The 15,882-nt window shown below is 40.3% G+C and overlaps 1 protein-coding gene across 12 annotated transcripts in view; it reads left to right on the top strand.

Annotated features, from left to right (window-relative positions):
* The window catches only part of RNF111 (ring finger protein 111), a 91,862-nt gene extending 78,053 nt beyond the window's left edge, over positions 1-13,809 (top strand). For 5 of the 12 annotated variants that reach the window (XM_060174430.1, XM_060174426.1, XM_060174423.1 and 2 more), the window contains 6 exons: positions 1,228-1,380; positions 2,805-2,931; positions 7,090-7,182; positions 8,332-8,427; positions 9,452-9,579; positions 12,166-13,809. In XM_060174430.1, the coding sequence (XP_060030413.1) occupies positions 1,228-1,380; positions 2,805-2,931; positions 7,090-7,182; positions 8,332-8,427; positions 9,452-9,579; positions 12,166-12,283 (715 nt within the window). In that variant the 3' untranslated portion in view covers positions 12,284-13,809. The remainder of the gene's footprint in view (positions 1-1,227; positions 1,381-2,804; positions 2,932-7,089; positions 7,183-8,331; positions 8,428-9,451; positions 9,580-12,165) is intronic. The other 7 variants (XM_060174432.1, XM_060174429.1, XM_060174428.1 and 4 more) reach the window with 3 other exon arrangements.
* The last annotated feature ends 2,073 nt before the right edge of the window (positions 13,810-15,882 follow it).

The following is a 15,882-nucleotide window of genomic DNA, read 5'->3' as shown; positions in this document are numbered from 1 at the left end:
GTCTAGTGGTCTAATTCTACCTAGCTATTTTTGTTTAACAGCAAAACAGCTATACTTACTCTTTTTTTTTTTTCAAATTCTTTAAAAAATTTTTTTAATCTTTTTTTTTTTTAATTTATTGGATAGAAACAACCAGAAATCGAGAGGGAAGGGTGGGATAGAGAGAAAGAGAGACAGACAGACACCTGCAGCCCTGCTTCACCACTTGTGACTATTATGCCCTACAGATGGGGACCGGGGACTCAAACCTGGGTCCTTGCGCATTGTAACAAGTGCGCTCAACCAGGTGCGCCACCACCCAGCCCCAGCTTACTCTTTTTACAAATAGTCTTGGCTGAATGGTTTCCTCAGAGCTCAAAGATACATGCTGCTTAGCACTTTACAGAGTGTTTGCAAAACTCGGTATGCTAAGGAATGATCTAGCACCATATAACTGCTTTGTTTTGTTAGATGACTTAGGGTTATATCCCAGACCTATGGCTGTTGTTCCCCTTCTAATGGAGTAGCTCATTCTTTAAACAGTTGCCTATTTAATATTCATATCTTCCAGTATCTAGAAACCAATAGAAAATCAGACTATAAAAGTGAATCCCTGGGGTTGGGCTTTCTTTTTTTTCTTTGTGTGACATTTGTGTATGTACATTATGACCCTTTGCTTTTGTAAATTTGATTGGTTTTAGAAAGAGAAAATATCATCAGCTGGGTCATAGGACAAAGACTATAGAGCTAATGTCAGTCTTACGGGTGTTTTTACAAGTGCGTGAAAATGCACAGGCTAATAAAACTTCTTAAATTTTGCCCATTAAAATGGATCTGTTATATAAACACGAAACACAACAAAGTTGGGTCTGTTTTCCTGCCTCACGTTTGTTTATATACAGTAACTTCTTGTGCCCAAGTAATTTGCTGGGGTAGCTAATCTTTCAAATTTTAATCCAATTCATATTATTCTATGTAAAATAGCTGCTTTAAAGGTAAATTAGATCATGTTACAGTTTACTTTCCCCTTAGATGATATTTGAATTGGAGGCCGATTGTAATCAATGTGCAGTGAGAATGTGTGAAGTTATAACTTTGTGATTTATTACTAGTAATTAGATAGTTTTATATTATTATATATTTTATAGCATTAACTTTATGACTAGTATATATATAGAGAGTTGTTGTTGTTGTTGTTGTTGTTGTTTTACTACCTTAAGAAATAACCAATTATTCACTTATTTCCAGTGGTCTTTTTGTGTTCTGTGTTTCCAGGCGGGCACATGAACGCCCCCCACCCCATCCACATAGGATGCACCCAAACTATGGTCACGGGCATCATATTCATGTGCCTCAGACTATGTCCTCACATCCTCGACAAGCTCCAGAAAGATCTGCCTGGTCAGTATCTTGTTTACTTCAAAGCTGTGCTCAGCAGCTTGTGGTAACATTGCCGGAAAGGATGCTTTGTAGTGGAATGCCACACTGAGGGGCAGTGTGGGGGAACTGAATTCCAGCTTAGCCGGAAGGCACTATTGCCGGACAAGTTACTGTGAGAGACTGGAAGAGAAAAGAAGCTTGAGTTCTGGAATGAGGGAACCATGTCTAACAAGAACTCAACTTTTTCACAAGTTTCTACCATCAAAGTTATCTCCCTAAGGGATCGTGCTTTTCACACTTAGTTATTTAAGCTCCCCCATACACTTTACCACTCTTAATTAACCCCTACCACTGACAGTAGATAGCCAGCCTTTTGACAAGGAGAGCCTCCTAGACTTCGGATCTTTTCTAGATTTGCATTAATTTTCTTCCTGAAATCCATCATCTGTGGGTGGTCATAGATCCCCATTCACAATGAATTGAGGAAGAACAAAGTCAGAATAAATAAGTGAAGATTTGTTAGTAATTTTATCCTAAAACGTTACAGGGTTTAGAAATACTTACTTTCCGGGAGTCGGGTGGTAGCGCAGCGGGTTAAGCGCACATGGCGCAGAGCACAAGGACCAGCCTGAGGATCCTGGTTCGAGCCCCCGGCTCCCCACCTGCAGGGGAGTCGCTTCACAGGTGGTAAAGTAGGTCTGCAGGTGTCTTTCTCTTCCCCTCTCTGTTTTCCCCTTCTCTCTCCATTTCTCTGTCCTATCTAACAACGATGACATCAATAACTGCAACAATAAAAAAAAGAAATAGTTACTTTCCTAATTACCCCGATGTCCACAATCCAGAGACCCTATCCAACAAACAAAAAATTCCAGGAGCATCTCTAACATTTTAATTTACTCCTACTACCACTACCGCTACTGATAGGAGTGAAGGAAATTGAGAGGGAGGGAGAGAGAAAGACAGACACCTGCAAGACCTGTCACACTGCTTCTGAAGCGTCCCCCCTGCAGGTGGGGAGCGGGGTTCAAACCTGGGGAGTTGTGTGTGGTAATGTATACACTTAGCAGCACCACCAGCTCCTCTTGACATTTCTATAAACCAAAAGTAAATAAGTAAATAAAACAAACCAACTCTGTCAGCTCTTCAGGTAGAACCCAATTTCAGGTAGAGCCCGCTCAGTCTACTTCCTTTCTTAATGACATGTGAAGCAGGCATACATACCCTGTTCCTCACAGTCACTAAATGGCTTTTTGAGATTTAATTTCCAAAATGCACCTGAAGTTATGAATTAAATCTTTTGAGTTTAGTCATCTTTTTCTTTGCTATGTAAGTTAAAGGAAACTTTTGATTTCTTTGGAAAAGTTAGTATGCCCCTCTTTGTCTTGCTAGTAAAGACACTGTATATATAGACTGCTAAGGGCTGTACTTCTCTCTTCTTCTGTCAGGGAACTGGGAATTGAAGCCGGCGTGACTGCAGCTACTTACACCCCTGGTGCTTTGCATCCTCACTTGGCCCATTACCACGCACCTCCTCGACTTCACCACCTACAATTAGGAGCCCTTCCTCTAATGGTAAGAATGCAGTCTTTCAAGATTCTCCCTCTAAGAGAATTAGGAATGTACTGAATTTTTTTTTCATAGGTGTTTTACTAGAATTTGAGAATTTTTCGATGAAATTGTGCTATAGAGAGGTGCTAGGTTAGGGGCCTGGCTGGTGGCACACCTGGTTGAGTGCACCCATTACAGTGTGCAAGGACCCAGGTTGGAGCTTCTGGTCCTCACCTGCAGGGGAAAGTTTCGTAAGTGGTGAAGCAGGTGTCTCTGGTTCTCTCCCTGTCTCCCCCTTCCTCTCAATTTCTGGTTGTCTTTATCTAGTCAATAAATAAAGGTAAAAAGAAAAAAAAAAGTGTTAGGTTAGGGGGTTGGGCAGTGGTGCACTGGGTTAAGTACACTTAGTACAAAGTGTAAGGACCTGAGGAAGGATCCCTGTTTGAGTCCCTGGCTCCTCACCTACAAGGGGTGGGGGTCGCTTCACAAGCAGTGAAGCCAGTCTGCAGGTGACTTATCTTTCTCTCTCCCTATCTTCCCCATCTCTCTCTATCCTATTGCAAAAAAAAAAAAAAAAAAAAAAAAGGCCACCATCAAAGAATAGAGAACAGTGAATATCTCTCTCTCTCTCTCTCCCTCCCTCCTTCTCTCTCTCTCTCTCTCCTTCCTTCCCTCCTCCCCCCCTCCCTTCTTCCCTCTCTCCCTCCTTACCTTCCTTCCTTTTTTACCAGAGCACTGCTCAGCTCTGGCTTATGGTGGTATGGGGTATTGAACCTGGGACCTAAGAACCTCAAGCATGAGAGTCTATTTGCATAACCATTATGCTATTTCTCCTACCCTGAATATCTTCTTTCTGACCCCACCTTGATAACCCAAGTCTGGCAATCACATTAGTCAGTGCTAACTCTGTTGCTATGTGACTTCTAGACTTTCCTCTGTATTTTGCTAAAATTGAGGTCATTCATACTGTTTTGCATCTTGTTTTCTGCACTTAATCTATCAAGGACATAAGTCCATGCAAATTGACAGTGTTCCATCATAGAAATTATATTTATGAGCCATCATTTGTTAGCCATGTTTCTATTTGTGTGTTTTCTAATTTGTGGCTCTGTGTTGCAGTAAACATCCTTGCCATATCTTTTCACATTTTACTAGTAATTATGGAAGACACATTATGTTGTAATTTTAATATGTAGTATAATTGACCTTTGTGTGTGATGTGCACAAGTGAGTCTTAATGTAGTCGTGAGTCTGCCCTCACAATCAGAACATAGAACAATTCCATCGCCTTTCAAAATGTTTTGCAAAGTCCATTTTATGCAGTCAGATCTCTCTTCTAATCTTTGACAACCATGTTTTTTTTGCTTGTTCCTTAGACTTGCACTTTTCAGAATGTCACATAAATGAAGTCATACAGTTCAGTTTATAGTCTTCTCTTACTTTTTTTTTTACTCAGCATAATGCCATGATGTTATAACTATTAATAGTTTATTCCTTTTAATTGTTGCATAGTTTTCCATTGTCAGATCTACCCAGTTTTGCATAATTGGGAGTAAATAAAATTGCTGTGAGTGGAAAAAAAAAAAAAAAAGGCCACCAGGAGCAGTGGATTTGTAGTGCCAGCATCGAGCCCCAGCAATAACCCTGGCGGCAAAATGATGATGATGACAAAAATAATTTGAAGGGGCCAGGTGGTAGTGCAGTGGATTAAGCGCGCATAGCGCAAAGCACAGGGACCAGTGTAAGGATCCCCGTTTGAGCCCCTGGTTCCCCACCTGCAGGGGGGTTGCCTCACAAGCAGTGAAGCAGGTCTACGGGTGTCTGTCTTTCTCTCCCCCTCTCTATCTTCCCCTCCTCTCTAGACCTCTCTTCTGTCCTATCCAACAACGATGACAGCAATAACAATTATAGTAACAACAAGGGTAACAAAAGAAGGGGGGAAGGTCTCCAGGAGCAGTGGATTCATAGTGGAGGCACCGAGCCCCAGCAATAACCCTGGAGCCAATAATAATAATAATAGTTATTATTTTAAAAGAGACGTTCAGTTTCTTGAAGTCTGTACTTGAAATTTGCATTATAAAATGTACTCTTTGTCCTTTGTTTTGTATACCAGGATGGCACCCTTGATTTGCTGGCATAGGATAAATGCTTTAGGTCTTTCGCCATAAGTGGTGATGGATCGCATACAGTCAGGCTTTAATTTCTAATCTACAGGAGAACTGTGCTAAGTCTCTTGAGTGTTGCTCTGCCCCAGAATTTCCCTCTCCTCACACAACCTAACTCTCACTATGAACCCTGGACTCATAATACTAAACCACTAATTGTTGGGTAAATTCAGGCTTAGGTTACTGCTAATCTTGGCTCATCACATTGATCTGGTCACAATGACCAATCCATATATAACCTTGCTTTTAAGAGACTGGTTGATTATCATGTTTTCATTCACTTACAGGTGAAACCACCTGGTAGTTGCCCTTCACCTCATTACCTAGTTCACTTCTCATAGTCACTGCTAGTTCCATCCATTTTGTTCCAAACTATAATATAGTCTCATATCCTCAGCAAGACTTGTCCTTGCTTGATTTGTTGGTTTGAGGCATTCTCACCTGTGTGAGGTGGTATTTCACTATGGCCCTAATTTGTATTAAGTGATGAGAATTTTTTCTTTAAAGGCAAAACCTAACAACATTTTATTAACAGAAGATGGAGAGAAGGAGATACACCGGAGTCTTACTCTGGCACGGGGGTACTAGGAATCAAACTCAGGGCCTCAAGCTTCTGAATTCAGCACCTGACTCACTGTTCCACCTTCTGGGCCTGATGAGCATCTCTTCCTATCTGTGGGTCATCTGAATGTCATTGGATAAGTGGGTTTTTTTGTTTGTTTTTGTTTTTTTCTGTTTTTGTTTTGTTTTTTACGAGAGCACTGCTCAGCACTGGCTTATGTTGTTGCAGGGGATTGAACCTGGGACTTCGGAGTCTCAGGCATGAGAATCTTTTTATATAACTACACTATCTCTCCCACTTTCTTTTTTTTTTTTTTTTTTTTTTTTTTGCCTCCAGGATTATTGCTGGGGCTTGGTGCCTAGTGGGGGTTGTACTGTTACATGGGTAACTGGTGCCTGCACTACGAATCCACTGCTCCTGCAGGCTATATTTTTTTTCCTTTTATCATTGTGGTTATTATTATTGTTGTTATTGATCTTGTTGGATAGGATAGAGAGAAATGGAGAGAGGAGGGGAAGACAGAGAAGGGGAGAGAAGGATAGACACCTGCAGACATGCCTCACCGCTTGCGAAGCGATCCCCCTGCAGGTGGGGAACCAGGGGCTCGAACTGGGATCCTTACGCCAGTCCTTGCGCTTCACACCATGTGCGCTTTAACCCTCTGTGTTACCGCCCAGTCCCCCCCCCCCCCACTTTCTGTGCAGATCTTTTGCCCAAATATTTATACTGGGATACTTGTTTTATTATATAACCTTGTTTTACTGCCTACTTGTATTTAAACATACCTGATTTGATATATACTGTGTATTCAGTAACATTGTGCTTACAGCCACAACTCTTTATAACTCCTTCCTGAAGAAAGCTTATCTGTATGGTCGTAGTGTCTTTGGGAAGGGCCTCACCGCCTTCTTAGGGGCAGTAACCAGTACCTTAGTTGGTGTGTCCTCTTCCTCCCCCTTCTTTCTCTTTTATTCCCTCTTCCCCCCATTGAAATGAAACAAATACTAAAAAAAAAAAACTAACAAACAAGCAGAAGACCCTTATTCTAATTGATCTGCAAGGACACGGTAAGCAGCTCGAATTACTTACTGCTCTGTGCATAGCCACAAATTACTGGAAGATCAAGAATAGACTTTGGAGTTCCAGATAATTTGTCTTAAGTAAATTCTAAAATGAGGACTCTGCGTAATAAAGAATTTACCATACCTAATTAAAAATTAGGAAACACTGTTGAAACCTTCACAGTTAGGTACCAGGCAAAATATGGAGTAGGGTCATTCTGGCTATTAGGGCACTGGAAGAAAGAAAGAGAAACCTTTCTTCTTATGGTTAGTTTTGTTTGAATTTTGTGCATTTTTATTTTAAACCACATTAAGAAGCTTGAATTATTCATTGTTTCAGTTAGTTTATTATTATACCCATTATTGACATAGCCCATCTTTTCTGTTACAATAGGTTCCTGACATGGCAGGCTATCCTCACATCCGTTATATCTCGTCAGGATTGGATGGAACATCGTTCCGAGGTCCTTTCCGGGGCAATTTTGAAGTATGTAATATTTAATAGTACTGGTGAAGACTCTTGCCACAGTGTTTTTAATGCAGAGTGTATGTATGTAGTAAAGCTTTCTGCTGTTGTAGGAGATTGTACAATATTGTGCTTTGCCATAGTCTTGGGGGCTCAGAAGGCAGTGAAATGTCTGAATTTCTGATATTGCTTCTTAGAGGTATATGACAGGGTCATTTACAAGCAGTATTAATCCAGGCATCTAAGGAAGAGTAAATGTGCATATCTAGTATGGAAGAATATATGGTGTTATTAAATCACTATAAGAATATACGGTGTTACTAAATCACTATAAGAATATAAGAATATATGGTGTTACTAAATCCCTATAAATATCAAATAAAATATTAGGTGCTTCACTATGTGAGGGGTAGGGTGGGGGTGCAGGAGGTTTGTAAAGCTTAGGGAAACATCACAGGAAGGAAACATGAATACTGAATGTTGGAGTTTAATGTTTACTGGAGTCAGTTACTTGAATATGATTTAAATTGTACTTCATATCAGTTTGGAATCTGACGTTGGTAGAATTTAGAACAATTTCTTGGTTTACTTCTCTGCTTTACTAGAATGGTTTCAAATTTGACATGTTTTTATACTTACCAGCTGACACAGTACCAAGTGTTTAAATGTTACCCCAATCTGTAAGGACAGCTTTCCATTACCACTTCATTTGGCTTAGGAGAAAAAAGTTATAAACTATCATTTGTCATACAATCAATAAGAAACATTAAAGGGCCCGGTGGTGGTGCATCTGGTGAAGTGCACATGTTGCCATGCGCAGGACTTTGGTTCAAGCCCCTGGCCCCCTCCTGCAGCAGGGAAGCTTCACAAACAGTGAAGCCAGTCTGCAGGTGTCTCTCTTTCTCCCTCTCCCTCTCCCTCTCCACTTTCCCTCTCAATTTCTTTGACTCTATCTAAAATTAATAAAACATTGAATAATCAATCAATAATAAAATAATAAAACATTGAAGTGAAAGATTCTGTAAAGAGCTGTTTATTTTCATATATCTTTGAACACTATTTATATGGGAGGCTTATCAGTATGGCACTTTATTATTTTCACAATGTGGACACTACTTGTGAAGAAATTCCTACCCAGACTTTAACAACTCTTGAACTCTTCACTTTAAGGAACTGATTCATTTGGAAGAAAGACTAGGAAATGTTAATCGTGGAGCATCCCAGGGAACAATTGAAAGGTGTACATATCCACATAAATATAAAAAGGTACGAATTTATTCTGTAAAATGTCAAGATTACTTTTGAAAAACATATAACTAACTTATTATTAGGTAGCTTTGAGTTCATGGAGCCTGGCAACTACTACATTATTAGCATTTTTAAAACAGCTGCTTGTGTTTTATGGACTAGAGGCAGGGAGAGGAGAGGCTAATGAAGCACTGGCGTGTGCGGCCTTGGGATTTGATCTCTGAACCTCCTGTGTCAGGTCCAGAGCCCAGCACTGCACCTCCTCTGGTGTGGCAATGCCACACTCAACTGGTTTGGCTTGATGAGCCCTTAGCTGGTCTCCATTCTTATATTCTATCCGCAGTCTCGTGTGGTTTACATGTAGAAGTAATGGAGTAGATATGTTAAATAGTTTCAGCCACAATAGTCTGTGAAATACTGAGATTAAGAAGTATGTGAATTGCTGTAGGTTTTCATGTGTTTTCTAGGAATATAAGGTAACTACCTCTAAGTTGTGTAGCTGTCTTAGCTGTACATTACAGTGAGTGTTAATCTACTTAAGCAGTACTTGCAGCATTAAAGTTTATTTAACTATGCACATGGTAAAATAAAGTTGGATTTATATTGTTAGCATCCTAACTGGGGATTAAAAATACTGATTTCAGGATGACAAATTTATTTTTTTTGAATTATCTTTATTTATTTGTTGGATAGGGGCAGCCAGAAATTGAGAGGAAGTGGGGGGGAGAGACAGAGAGACACCTGCAGCCCTGCTACTCCACTCCTGCAGGTGGGGACAGGGGGCTTGAACCTGGGTCCTTGGGCATTGTAACATGTGCACTCAAGCTGGCGTGCCACTACCCGGCCTCCAAGCTAATAAATTTCAAACAAGTAAGTTTTAGATTTTGCTTTTGATGCTGATTGACAGTGAGTTGATGAGAGCTACATGAATTCATTACAGTTGTGTGTAAGTTGTGGGTGAATGTGTGGTTTGGTTTTGTTTTGTTTTCAAATAAATGCAGACTTTACTCAGTTGTTCAATAATGTCATCTCTACTAACAAGGTAACAACTGATTGGTTCTCACAGAGGAAACTGCACTGCAAACAAGATGGAGAAGAAGGGACTGAGGAAGACACAGAGGAAAAATGTACTATCTGTTTGTCTATTTTAGAGGAAGGTGAAGATGTGAGGTAATTGGATATTAATCATGTAACATACATCATTAAATACATGCACAACTTTTTATTTAAAATTAGTCTGGAAAGCAAATGAAGATTATTCCTGTATGTTCTCTGACATGTAGAGTCTCCTTGTTATGAGTAAAAGAACAAAAGGTCACAAAAGCCTGTTTTACCCATAAAGTGGCAATAACAGGAGCTGTGCCACCTATCGTAGGCCCACCCCAGGACTTGGCTTGGAGACTGTTCTATTAATCTCATAGAACAGAGTATTTGAGAGGCTCTACAGCCCAAGATAGTTTTATTAATGGATTTTCCAAGGTTTAAGGGAGACTCAGATTACTTCCCATGAGTTTTTATAGATGAATTTACCCTGGTGCTGGATGATGGTGTACTTAATAGAGCACACATGTTACCTTGTGCAAGGCTCCAGGTTCGACCCCCCCAGCCCCATCTATGGGCGGGCTAGAAGTTTAAAGAGCGCTGGCTGAAGCAGTGCTATTGGTGTCTTTCTCCTCTCTGTCTCTCCTGCCCCTCTCAATTTCTCTCTGCTCAGTAAATATATATATATATATTTAGAGAGTTTCTCTCTCTTTAATCTTTCTTTTTTTATTTATTGAATAGAGACAGAAACAGAGACAAATAGTATTTGGAAGGGATATGGGGGAAGATATGGGGAGAGAGAGAGAGAGAGAGAGATACTTGTACCCCTGCTTCACTACTTGTGAAGCTTTCTCTCTGCAGGTGGAGACCAGGGGCTTGAACCGGGCCCTGAACACTGTAGTGTGTATGCTTAACCAGGTGCGCCACCACCTTCTTCCCTACCCCCTTTTTATTTTTTTTTTAACCAGAGTACTGCTCAGCTCTGGCGTATAATGGTGCTGGAGAATTTGGAGGCTCAGGCATGAGAGTCTCTTTCCTAACCATTACATCTACCCTCTACCCATAAACAGTTTTTTTTTTTAAAGGTTAATTTGCCCTAAACTTTCTTCTCTACTTTCATGTTTGAAGTTGAGTTTTTTTGTTTTTTTTTTTGCCTGCAGGGTTATTGCTAGGGCTCGGTGCCTGCACCATGAATCCCCTGCTCCTGGAGGCCATTTTTTTCCTTTTGTTGCCCTGGTTGTTTTATCGTTGTTGTGGTTATTATTATCGCCGTTATTGATGTTGTTGTTGTTGGATAGGATGGAGAGAGATGGGGAAGATAGAGAGGAGGAAAGAAAGATAGACACCTGCAGACCTGTTTCACCACTTGTGAAGCGACTCCCCTGCAGGTGGGGAGCCGGGGGCTCGAACCGGGATCCTTCTGCTGGTCCTTGCGCTTTGCATCACATGCACTTTTAACCCACTGTGCTACCGCCCGACCCCCCAAAGTTTAGAGAACATTTTATGCTAACCCAATATTTATTAATCTTAAGACTTTCTTTTTTTTTTAAAGTTTATTTATTATATTTATTTCTTTTTGTTGCCCTTGTTGTTTTGCTGTCGTAGTTATTATTGTTGTTGTTATGTCGTTGTTGGATAGGATGGAGAGAGGAAGGGAAGACAGAGAGAAGGAGAGATAGACAGACACCTGCAGACCTGCTTCACCGACTGTGAAGCGACTCCCCTGCAGCTGGGGAGCCGGGGGCTCAAACCGGGATCTTTACACAGGTCCTTGGCTTTGTGCCACGTGCATTTGACCTGCTGCACTACCGCCGACTCCCGAGACTTTCTTTTTAATCACTTAAGAAATTGTTCCTGTTCCTCATTTTCTAATGTTACAATCCTGTATGATGTTCCAGGTCATTTACACACACACAAACACACACTAGTTTTTGTCCTAATTTATAGGGATAACTTTGTCATACTTCTTCATAGGACTGAGCAAAAGCAATTATGAACAGTTATGTACCCTATAACATGTCAGGGTATTTGACTATTGTATTTCCAGTGAAGTATTATAAATATGGAAGTTGATTGTTTTTATAATTAAATCTACTAAAAGAATAATTGGCTCTGGCTTTTGTTGCTGGGGATTGAACCTGGGAACTTAAAGCCTGAGGCAGAACCATGATGCTGTCTCCCCAACATGTTAAATCTCAAGTCCTTCACAAATACAGTGACTTGATACTGAAAAAATGTGTTGTACTATTTGATATGTGATAGGAAACAAGTAGCCAACTTATAATTTGCTTCCATAACTAACATTTAATTCTCTCTGTCCCACCCCAAGCTCACCACTTGCAGGGGAGTCGCTTCACAAGTGGTGAAGCAGGTCTACAGGTGTCTATCTTTCTCTCCCCCTCTCTGTCTTCCCTTCCTCTCTCCGTCTCTCTCTGTCCTATCCAACAATGACGACATCAATAATAACTACAACAATAAAACAAGGGCAACAAAAATAAATAAATATTAAGTCTCTCTGTCACTTACATACTATATTGCCAATGTTGATAATTTTAATAAATGGTATAACTCGCATTTGAATTTTTTTTTTAACTTCCCCAGAAGCAAAAACTGTCTGGAAGCATTACAACCTTTGTATATCATTTGTTGAAAAAGAATTATCACATGCATCATCATAAGGTTAATGCTGCCTTTTGCTCTGTTTGTTTATAACAGACGTCTTCCCTGTATGCACCTTTTCCACCAAGTGTGTGTTGACCAGTGGTTGATTACCAATAAAAAGTGCCCCATATGCAGAGTGGACATTGAGGCCCAGCTGCCCAGTGAAAGTTGACACCGTCTTTCAGGACTTTGCCTCCCCTCTCATTCCCATCCTCCTGGTACTGCAGTCAACCAAAGATGGCATGACTTACCTGCGCAGATTGGAAGCCTTGAACTTAGAGTGCTGGCTGGCTCTGCTATATGGTACAACTAATGCTAGGCCTACAGTTTATGTATACTGTTGATTTTGATGTATTTATAAAGCTTTTTTTTTTTTTCTAGATTTGACATTTTCCCTGTATCATTTTACTGTATTTTTGCATGATTCCTCCTTGTATTGCATTTCTTTGCACATATTATGGGCTTGTGACCCTAAACTTGCAGGCAAGATTAGCTGCTTTAGTAAGTAGAGTTTTGTGGGGTTTTTTTTAATAGTACCAGGTCTTGAGAATTATGAATTTTTTTTATCCATTACTAACCTTTAATTTAATCAATCATGTACTTTAGTTTAATGTATAAAGATCCTCTAGAAAATGATAATATTGTGTATTAAGACATTCCTTAACTAGGGCAAAATGGCTGCTGTATATTTACAATATGGAGTTCTGAGTTCAATACCATCCTTAATGCTGGGAACAGAATTCAAACAATACTCAATCAGATGCAGGTGGTATTCACATCACCAGAGTGATCAATAGAATTTTTCTTGGTGTGTCCTTTTCCATTCAGCACAATGCAAAGAGAGTTGAACATTGAGATCATACATCTAGACTGCTGTTGATTGTATTTATCTTTTTCTTACATTGTTTAGAACTTTTATTTCCCTGATTCAGTTTTTGCTGCTGTGAAACAGCTCTGATGAACACTAATATTAATTTCAATTAGCTGGATTGTACATACTTGCAGATTTAACACAATTTAGGGAAATTGAAGAAGACATGTAGGATTTTGTTGTCTTCTACTAAGCACGTATAGTAACGATACCTGTTTACATTAATTTTGTCAGTCTTTGACATTCAGTCAAGATTTAGAATTGCAGTCATTGGCAGGTATCTATGCATTCATAGAACTTCTAAAGGTCCCAGGATCACTTTTTTTTTAATAGTTGAAAGAAAATAAAAGTCAGCTGAATCTACATGTCTCTTGTTTTATTTCTCTTAACTTGAAAACAGTAAATCTGCAGATACTGTGAGGCACAAATTATATTGTCAACCTACTGTTGCTCTGGTTTTTGACTCCCACTTCATACATTATCGAGTCGATCACTGATTTAAAATCTTTAATTTCTATAGTTAAGATTTACTGCATAATATAGTATATAAAGTTAAGTTAACGTACTAACATTTCTCCTTTGGAGAAAGTTTTAATCCACTCCAGGATGCATATTACCAGATACTTTCATATACAGGATAGCCTAATTTTATGTCTAAATATGCTCACTATGCCCCAGATTGCAAATGCATTCAGTCAGCCACACCACTGTCTGTATGTGGAAGACATGTTCCCATGGATCATATGTGAAGATGTCAATAAGCTTGCATTAAGCCACCTGCTTTGTAAGTGGATTGATTAATAATAAATAACTATATTTCTATTGTCTTTGTGTTTCAATTAGTTTTTATAAAAGTTCACATCATAGTGGTCCGGGGGGTGGCACAGTGAATAAAGCATTGGACTCTCAAGCATGAGGTGGTCCTGAGTTCGATCCCCAGCAGTACATGTACCAGAGTGATGTCTGTTCTTTCTCTCTCCTATCATTTCTCATGAATAAATAAAGAAAAGAAAAAAAAAAAACGTTTACATCAGACATCTGGGAATTCAAAAAAAAAAGTGGTATCCCTGTGGACATTTGGTGCTTTGTGTTCACTCGGTTATGTCAGTTGGTTTTTTTTTTTTAATATCTGTTATTACAGTGCAGTATTTGCATGTATTACACTATCGTAACTGTCCGCACTAACATATTTCAGCTTAGTGTGTGTGGAGAAGCTGGAGTGTTGCTGAGAAAAGCACAACTAAAGTAACTTTGCTGTACAGTATACTTTATTTATTTAACAAGAGTACTGCTCAGCTCGGACTTAAGATGGTGTTGTTGAGGTGGTCTGGTGTCGGGCTGCACCGCGGAGAAGAGAGCGGACGTCCAGAGCAAAGGGGTACACAGATCTCAGAGAGGGAGAGCCGAGAGCCCAGAGAGAGAGAAGGGAGGGGTGAGGGGGCTTTTTATTGGGCGACAACCAGGGGTGACGTGTAGGGCCAGGATTGGTTGAAAGGGGGCACTCTAGGATTTAGCGGGGCATAGAAAAACCTGGGGGCGGAGCCAGGATTGGTTGAAAGGGGGCACTCTAGGATTTAGCGGAGCATAGAAAAACCTGGGGGCGGAGACTGCATCAGAATAAGTCCTCAGCAACATCTCCTATCCCTTTATATCTAAATGGACACAGTAAAGAAAAATGGAGCAGGCTTAAATGTTTTAGAGGAATGCCATGCTCAGGTGGGAAGATGTAGGACTTTCTGTGGAGGAGGGAAGGCTTAAATGGCTGCCAACCTTGTGAGATTTATGCGTCCTCCTGTGCTCAACCCCTCTTTAGAGAGAGAGACTTACCTGGAGAGACTCATCTCATAGGTTTAAGCGCAGCCTGCTCAACCATCTCTTCACAATATCTCTACATCTTTTCTATCTTTCTACCTAGTAATAGCATAAGATGTACAAAGTCTATAAAAGACTATCATGGGGCAGAAACCTTTTGGGCATAAGCCTACATGACATAACAAAATAGGAAGGGACACGAAGGGGAGAAGTAAAAGCCAGTGAAAAACCTGGGGGCGGAGACTGCATAAGAATAAGTCCTCAGCAACAAGATGGTGCTGCTATCTTCCTGGCTCTGTAAAGCATATTCGGTGATTAAGCTGAAACTGTAGACAGACTAGTCATCTATATTTGTCATCTTGTTAGGGGAAAAGAGCAAACCTGTTTTCCAGTCCCCCATGACGAATTTAGGACTTTACTACTGGAAAACCACGTGTTCTTGACAGTCCACTGGAGAACTATGTGGCAGGGGAGTTTTTGTTTTTTTTTTAAATTTATTTATAAAATAGAAAATGTCAACAAAACCATAGAATAAGGGGTGAGATTCCACACATTTCCCACCACCAGAGTTCCATGTCCCATCCCCTCCATTGGAAGCTTTCCTATTATTCATCTCTGGGAGCATGGACCCAGGGTCATTATGGGGTACAGAAGGTGGGAGGTCTGGCTTCTGTAATTGCTTCTCCAATGGACATGGGCATTGACAGGTTGATCCATACTCCCAGCCTGTTTCTGTCTTTCCCTACAGGGGCAGGGCTCTGGAGAGGTGGGGTTCCAGGGTACATTGATGAGGTCGTCTGTCAGGGAGAGTCAGGTTGACATCATGGGAACATCTGCAACTTGGTGTTTGGAACGTGTCTTCCTTTGCGTCCTCCTTTCTCAGTTCAGTAGTTTTTGTAAGGTGGGGTTGACTGTGACAGATTCCTTTAGTTCTTGAATATTTGAGAAAACCTTTATCTCTCCCTAATATCTGAAGAATAATTTTGCAGGATACAATATTCTTGGGTGGAATTCCCTCTCCTTTAGAAGTTTGAATATGTTCCACTCTCTCCTTGCCTCTAGAGTTTGTGAAGAAACATCTGATGAAA

The sequence above is a fragment of the Erinaceus europaeus genome, chromosome 16, assembly GCF_950295315.1.
Source record: "Erinaceus europaeus chromosome 16, mEriEur2.1, whole genome shotgun sequence".
Lineage (NCBI taxonomy): Eukaryota > Metazoa > Chordata > Mammalia > Eulipotyphla > Erinaceidae > Erinaceus > Erinaceus europaeus.
Note: the sequence above shows the minus strand (reverse complement) of the source record. Positions and strands in the feature narration are given on the sequence as shown.